Source organism: Nicotiana attenuata, chromosome 3 (assembly GCF_001879085.1).
Source record: "Nicotiana attenuata strain UT chromosome 3, NIATTr2, whole genome shotgun sequence".
In the NCBI taxonomy this organism is placed as follows: domain Eukaryota; kingdom Viridiplantae; phylum Streptophyta; class Magnoliopsida; order Solanales; family Solanaceae; genus Nicotiana; species Nicotiana attenuata.
In genome coordinates this window covers 55154357-55162980 of record NC_031991.1, presented here as the reverse complement: position 1 = coordinate 55162980, position 8624 = coordinate 55154357, and the positions used below count along the sequence as shown (strand labels likewise).

Genomic DNA, 8624 nt, shown 5'->3' with positions numbered 1-8624 from the left:
TTGACTGTTTGACCAGTCTACGTGTCATGACACGTCACCATATATATATAAATACAATTTTCCCCAATACAACTAGTCTAATAAAAAGGACAAATAATCTATGTTAAAGTTTACTGATGCTGTAAAAAAATCTATATAAATCCATTTAGAAGATTAAAATAAAGATGAGAGTGCTTCCTTTTCCTGATCATCAGGTGCTGCAGCTATATAACTTTCTCCAGGTAATTCATTTGTTTGTAGGCAAAAGTTTCTCTCTCCACCAAGCATCAGCTCGATCTCCTCCCTTCCGCCTCTCTTTCTCCTTAATTTTTACTTCTCAAAATTTAATTAGGAACCTTATTATAGCATAAATTTAGAGAAAGAAGTAGCCTAAAGATTGTTTCTGATCCTTCTTTGATCGCAACAACATAATTAAGAGCATAGTAGGAAATTAACATTAACTGATCAATGGAGGAAATGTACGAATTCGGTTCTAGCAGTAGTACTGGTTACTCCGTCAACGACCATTTGCAGCCGCCATATTTTGGATCGCCGGCGGCGTTTTGCGATGGGGTGGTCCCTATGGAATTTGGATCCGGAAATATGTCGTGGGCAAGTTCGGAAATTTCAGCTGCTAATTCAGTAGTTGATAAAAGCGGGACGTCTTCTTCTAATTTACAAGAACATCATCATGACATGAATATTAGAGCAAAGATCTCTTCTCATCCTTTGTATCCTAAGCTTCTTCGTACTTGCATCGACTGCCACAAGGTAAATTTTTTCAGTTTTCAAACTGTTAAGGTTTAATTAACAGTACGTTTTACTTTACCCGTGCAATCGTCTCACTACAGCTGATCCACAAAAGGAGAGGGAAAACAAGTCTTGTTTACTGTGTCTGTCTGTCTCGGTAGTATTTTAAACTAAATATATATAAGGAGGTAAAATAACAGGAAACAATTGCAGGCACGGTTAAATTCTTCAAGAAGGCCTGGAGAAACAATGAAGAAAAAACTGCTTTGATTATAATTAGGGTTTTTGAATTGCTAGTATATGATATGCACCTACTAGTCTAGGGTTAACCTAGAAGACCTTAGTGATAAGATGTATTATCCCTTGTTCTTTGAAAATTTTAATTAATAATAATCTTTTGGTCTAATATATGCAGGTAGGAGCGCCATCTGAGATTGTTAGTATGCTGGACAATATCAATATTGTCCAGGAAGATGATCTTTATAGCTCTCCCTTAAATCGACTAAGCAACGATTCTGAGCTGGATGATTTCATGGTCTATCTATTTTCTTCATCTCAATCCTATTAGTAGTATATATGTATCAAGCTTTCATTCCTCTTTTTTTTTTCTTTTATATTTCACTCCCAACTAAAAAGATGTAGTTATTGTTGTTTATATTTTCTGTATGGATTAATTAGGGGTTGGAATATGAGATCTATATATATGTAGCTGTGTTTGTCCTTATTTCTTCTTACTTAATGGTGCAGGGAACTTACTGTGATGTGTTAGCTAAGTTCAAATCGGATCTTGAAAAGCCTTTCAATGAAGCAACTACTTTTCTTAACAATATTGAAATTCAACTTAGCAATCTCTGCACTGCTCCGGCCACTACAAGCAATAATATCTCAGGTCTGTCTCTCTTTGATTATATATATATATATATATATATATATATATATATGCGTGTGTCTTGCATCAGTTTGTTAGCTTTAATTCACGGGCATTTTAGCACAAGACCTCGTGTTTTAGCAGGATTTACTACATGAAATGAATGCCTTTTTAATTTCCTTATACTCATGTATATGTGAGACACTCTTATCTATTTGCTCTAGTAACTAAGATTTTAGTTATATACACTGACCCTAATTAATCGTCTTGCAAATTAACCTAATTAATCTTTCCATTTCTATCATTAGTCATTGCACATTTTTTGGGTGACTTGTGCTCATCCCCCCGAAGTGAGGGGTTTAGAGACCAATTAATTTAGCAAAGAAATGCTACCTAAATATAGGTCTTAATCTCTAAATCTTACTACCCCGTATTTAGCAAGACTTCGACATTAAGCTAAAGAAGCAAAGGATTAGGTAAACGCTACATTGATGATGAGGATTGAGAGCTCTTTAAATTGATGCCATTTTAATTTCTTAAAATATTGTTCTGGTTAGGGTGTGGCATCAAAGGTCGATTGTTTCATTTGATATGTTTTACTTTTCTTTTTAGTTTGTCTAGAAAATGTCTCTTTCAGCATTTATCAAGTTTTTAACTTCAACATTATATTCTCTTTTTATCATTAATGACACCCCCTTAGAGAGATGAGAAACGACGACGAGACAAAATTTAAAAGATATATTTTTTTTTGTTATACACACATTTAGCTTAAATCACATGATTCAAACGTTTTCCTTGTATTCTTAATTTTCCTTGCAGAATCAAATTAAGACACATAAAGTAAGACGAAAACAAAGTACTGTATTTTTTTTATGGCTCAAATGCTTCTCATTACTACTTTTCTTCTCGGGCTTTCTTATATTGTTTCTAGTAGTAATGGTGAAAAGTAAAAAAGAAGAACTGTAAAAGAAATAAAAAGTGAAATGCAGAACGTCTTCTTTTAGATAGAAAGAAGAAACATTCTAAATATTGTACAAAATTCATGACCTTGAATGAGATAACATGTCCAGATTTAAGAGTGCTTTCTACAGTTGAGGGGTGTACGAAAGGTCTAGCTAGTTCTATCCAGACTTCTTATTTTCTTGAATTTATCTGCATAAATGGGGTAAATAAAACAACTACTACTATCTCACGGGCTCTGAGTGACTTGACAATTCCTAGTGCTTTCATGACTGAAGAAAGAAATGTACCACGTTATTCAGTAGATTCGTCTGAGTTGCTTCCCTTCCCAAGTCCCAACTCCTCTAAAAGTTAAAACAAAAATTGAGTTCTAAGTTTTATGCACCAACATAGAAAAATATATATTTATACTATCAAATTGTTTATTAGATAATTACATATAAATTAAGTATTATGTAGTTGATTAATTATCTGATAAAAATAATAATTAACTAATCTGTATTGCTATTTTTTTTTATATTACGTCAGCCGAGGAGAGGGGGAAAGGGGAAGAGGATCATATGCTACTGATGAGGTTTGAACCCTCCACTTCGACTGTGAAATACAAAGAGTTCACCAAGGGAACTTACCTTCAACCCCGCTATTGCATGCTAAATTTACTAGTAGAGGAAAAGAAGAAATACACTGTCAATATATATAACTTAATTAAATCCGTAAAGAAATCCTCTTAGACCCCTCGAAAGAGAGTCTCACCCTCCACTTTGTCAAGAGAAAAAGTGACGTCCGTTGGAAGGAGTTTCTAATGCACATAAAATTGCACAAATAAATCCTAAACTAAATAGAGCCTTTTACTTAACCCTCATCTTAAGTAGTCAGAAGCAGAGGGAATCTTGTTAATTATAGTGAGCATGTGATATTGTGTCAGAAACAAGTACAAGAAAAAGTTAAGTTTCCAATACATCGCCATGGCTTTGCATGATCTTGTCTTCCTTAGACATCCAATAAGTTTCAAGCTTCGATTCATGATTGTCTGTTAATCACTATTTTAAGGCTTTATAACTGATATATCTAGCAAAAAGCTGTGGCCGTATGCATAAATATATTCAGTTAGTACACAAAGAAGTGCTGTTCAATATCTGATACTTCTTGTTTTTTATTTGCGTTTTTTAGTTTTGGTTAATTATTAGGTGAATGGTTTTACAAATTATATGGTCTTTTGATTATTTTAAGTTATCATCCAGTCTAGCAAAGCTGCTATTCCATGTATTGTTGAAGATAAATTAAACAGTTGAAAGATTATGACATTCTATTTTTATAATACTAACTGCTTAGTGTAAAGCTCATATGATGAATCCTCTCTAGTTTCGAAAAAAGGGGGATTGCATTCCTTGCATGGAGGACTTCAGCTTCTTTTGCGAATTAGTACTATTTAGGATTTCTAGGGCTAAGTAATGTTTTTATCAAAGTAAGGGGTTGTTTGGTAGAAGGTATTAGAAAAAATAATGCAAGCATTAGCTCTATGCATTACTAATACCTTGTTTGGAACATTTTTTCAACCTGTGTATAATTAATACTTGTATTAGTTATACATCATACTTGGTATTATCCTATATATAAGTAATGCATAGAAAACCATGGGATTAGTAATACCAAGGCTATTAATGCATGCATTAGTATGGCTAAAGACAAAATTGTCCATAAAGTCCCTTAAAACTAGAGAATATGGAGGGCATTTGTAAACAACTATTTTTCTTAAAAATTATTGAATGCATTATAATTTTAATACACCACACCAAACAGTAGATAAGAAATAATATCTGCATAACTAATACTTGCATTACTAACCCATAAATTACTAATTCATGTATTACTGAATGCTGGAAAATGAGCTTCAAAGCTTGAACTTCCACTTTCAATAGTCAGAAGAAGCGCGGATGGCACCAGTCCTGGGATACAACTTATTTCGCACTATTCTTATGCTCCCTACCAAACAATCCCTAAGGGTATCGAATCAGACTCTCAACATAATTTTCTTACTTATCTAACACATATATACGCCCAAAGAAAATGAAATTGCTTCATATTGAATGGGTTGTTGTTTTCTTCTCTTTTTCCTGTTAAGCTTGCTCTTTTAATTAATTTATTTACATTGCATGTCTTTGAACTTTTTTTTCCATGTAATATCTTTAATTTGTGTGTTGCATGCATGCTCAATGTATAAATGGCTTTAAGTGATCAATTTTCTTAGGCAATTAGGCAGCTCCAAACATGACAAGAAGTTGAGTACTCCATATGTCAAGTTAAATGTCTAATAAAATTTAGATGTTCGTAGGATTCGTTTGGTACAATGGTGGGATATCTCAGGATATTCTATGGGGTGGGATATCTCATTTTAGTGTAAAAGTTATCCGGGAATTAGAAACCAGACATGGAATAAAGTTAATCCCAAACTCATATCTCGGGGAAATTTTATTCTTATCCCATCCCATGTATCAAGCGACCCCGTAGAGGTTTAATATCACCACATAAATTTTGATAATTTTTTTGGGGGTTGAGAGAGGGGGAGATTGGGGTTATAACCAATGGTGAAGCCACATGGTAAAACGTAATATTTTAGATGTATATAACACATACTGAACACCCTTTGTCGAGAATTTTTTTTTCACTTTTCTCATATTTGAATACCTTGGGAAAAGCTTCGTCACTGGTTATAAAATCATGGTGTCTTTCGTATAAGAACTTGATCTAACTTAGTCGGGCCAACAGGTTCAGGAAACCAGATGATTAAACAAAAAAAAAAACCTTTATATGACTTAGTTAAGTCTGCTATTTAGAACAGTGTTAAGCCAAAATAATTTTAGTGCTCATTGGTCATTACACATGAACTGATGACAAAGGTACTGAGCAACAAATGAAAACATCAAAGACCAAAAAAGAAACAAGTACGTACAAGGAGTGCGTAGAATGCGGGTTATGTTAGATTAATGGCTGTAACCATGTAGTAGTACAATCTTTTTCCGATTCACTGACACTGAAATGACATAACGAACCTACGCCTTTGTATAAAAAGTTACCCTCTTGTTGTCCTTTTATGTTAGTATATATTCTCAGTACTCATAATGAACGTCACAATGTGATGGGTTTATTTGTGCAGTTACAAAACCCAAGCGGTGAAAATGTCCAAAATTTGACTTGAGCACGAAATTTAAGAAAAAAATAAAAAATAAAATTTTTGAACAAATCATAGATAATTGTGTGATATCTTACATGGATAAAATAAATTATTTTTAAATATATATAGAAAGATCTTTTTTTACGGACAAAAAAAGAAAATGCTTCACATAATATGGGACAAATGCATGGAGTATTTAAAATTGAGCTATTAAGTAGGAAAATGCTTCACATAATATGGGAAACATGCATCATGCAGGAGTATTTAAACTTGAGCAATTAAGTCTCGTAATAAGTGGACGACTGTATGTGTCCAAATTCTTTCAAAACAAAAAAGTTCAGATTTACCCCTTTAACTTTTGTCTATGGTTTAAATTATCCTTAGATTGGAGTTCTAATAGTAGAGACAAATTTGACTATTTTCCTAATATCAACTATTATCCGTTTTTACATTTCCCAGTTGTTACATTGTTTTCGAAGACATAAGAAAATCTAATTAACTACACTAATTCTAATGGGTACTTTAATTTGTTTCCAAAGATGAAGGGGCGGCGGGGTTGGAGGAGGAGGAGGAGGCGGCGGCGGCTGATACAAGCGGTGGTGGTGGAAATACTAATGATATGTGCAGATCAGAAAATGAAATTAAGGATAAGTTAATGCGCAAGTACAGTGGATATATAAGTAGTCTAAAGCAAGAATTTTGCAAGAAGAATAAGAAGGGAAAACTCCCAAGAGAAGCAAGGCAAATCTTGCTTAACTGGTGGACTACTCACTACAAATGGCCTTATCCTACGGTAACCATTTGATGTTCATTTGAGATGCTATACAAATATTATATGAGTTACAATATTGATAGACGTAAAAAAATATTGTTCTGTCAACAAAAAAAGATGTGAATAATACTGTTATTGAACTGGGTGAATGCAGGAAGGAGAGAAAGTATGTCTAGCTGAATCAACAGGTTTAGATCCGAAGCAGATTAACAATTGGTTCATTAATCAGCGAAAACGTCACTGGAAACCTTCAGAAAACATGCAGTATGCTGTTATGGAAAACCTATATGGTCACTTTTCTGATTAATTTAGCTAGAGGAAATTAATATCTTTCTCGCAATGTTTCTAATCAGACATTTTTATCTTGCTAACATTATAATTCTAATTCATTTACCATGTCGTGATTGCAACTAACAGAATCAACCTCCATTAAAGGTTGAGCTTGAGCTCTCATCGTGAGAGGAGAAGCTTTTGGACAGAAATGAAATTCGAAAAAAATAGTGTACTTTCCTATTTAGCTGAAGTGAGTCTTATACACGTGAGAAAAGGAAAATAAAGAAAGTAAATTACAAATTACTAAACTACCCTTGTAACCAACTCAACTACTAACCTCCTAAGTCTAGTAACAAACTAATAGCAATATAACATAAATAACACCAACTACACTTGATACTCAATAATCTCAATACCACCCCTCAAGTTGGAGGTGATGAATTCACATCCAACTTGCCAAGAAGATCATAATGCTTGATCCTTGTAAGTGCTTTTGTTAAGATGTCTGACAGCTGGCTGTGAGTAGAAATGTGATGAATTGTAATCAAACCATCATGCAGCTTGTCTCTCACAAAGTGACAATCTACTTCTATATGTTTTGTTCTTTCGTGGAACACAAGATTCCTAGCAATGTGCACAGCTGCTCGACTTTCACAGAAAACTGGAATGAGGGCATCACATGAGAATGTTAATTCTTCTAGTAATCGCGACCCATACCAACTCACCAACCACCTTCAGAGACAGTGGTTTGCTTCTTTGATTTCCAATTGATTGGGCTGCCTCCCAGGAGTACAAGATACCCACTCACAGACCTCGTGGAATCAGGCATGTAGCCCAATCTGAGTCACAGTAAGTTGTGACTTCATAAGAAGGATCATTAGATAGGAAAATGCCTAAGATAGGATCAGCCTTCAGGTATCTAAGGAAATGGATGGTAGCCTTGAGATGGTGTTCTCTTAGTGCTTGCATGAACTGACTTAAGTGCTTCACACTGTAGGCAATGTGTAGTCTTGCGTTTGTGAGAAAATTGAGCTTCCCAATCAACTTCCTATAATAAGATGGATCAGATAACAAGGTACCTTCTTTAGCTTTAAGTTTGGTTGATGAATCAAGTGGAGATGAAACAGGAGAATAACCCAAGTAGTCATATTCCTTTAACAGATCAGTGGTGAACTTCCTCTGAGAAATTAGTACTCCATCATACTTGTAAAGCAACCGTAGGCCCAAGAAATAGTACAGCTTGCCCAAGTCTTTTATTCTAAACTGATTGTGCAAAAATATCTTTAGTGCTGTGATTTCTTCAAGGTCAGTCCTAGTAAGGATCACATCATCTACATATATTGCCACAAAAACTGATGAACCACCTTGTTTCTTGTAGAATAAAGATAAGTCACTTGTTGAGTGCCTGAAGCCTCTAGAGTGTAAGGATTCTGCCAGCTTATTATACCACTGTCTACTAGCTTGTTTGAGGCCGTACAAGGACTTCCTTAGTCTGCACACAAGTGATGTATCCTCCACCATTAGACCTTGTGGGATTTGCATATACACTTCCTCATGTAAATCTCCATGGAGGAAATCATTATTCACATCTAGCTGATAGAGATCCCATCATCTCTTTACTACAATGCTGATTAAGGTCCTAACAGTAGTCATCTTCACTACTGGAGAAAAGGTTTCTGTGTAATCAACTCCAGCCTCCTGTATGTATATATCTTTTTACCACAAGCCTTGCCTTGTATCTTTCCACACTTCCATCTACTTTGTGATTGATTTTGTACACCCACCTGCACCCTATAGCTTTCTTTCTTGTAGGAAAATTAACTAAAGCCCAAGTATGATTAGTATATAAA

General features: G+C 34.5%; 1 protein-coding gene across 1 annotated transcript; it reads left to right on the top strand.

The window, feature by feature from the left end:
* LOC109224656 (homeobox protein knotted-1-like 2) lies at positions 207–6904 on the top strand. The gene is made up of 5 exons (XM_019389192.1): positions 207–750; positions 1145–1264; positions 1477–1618; positions 6269–6522; positions 6656–6904. Exons 1-5 carry the CDS (start codon positions 448–450, stop codon positions 6806–6808), a joined length of 972 nt encoding a protein of 323 aa, XP_019244737.1. The 5' UTR covers positions 207–447; the 3' UTR covers positions 6809–6904.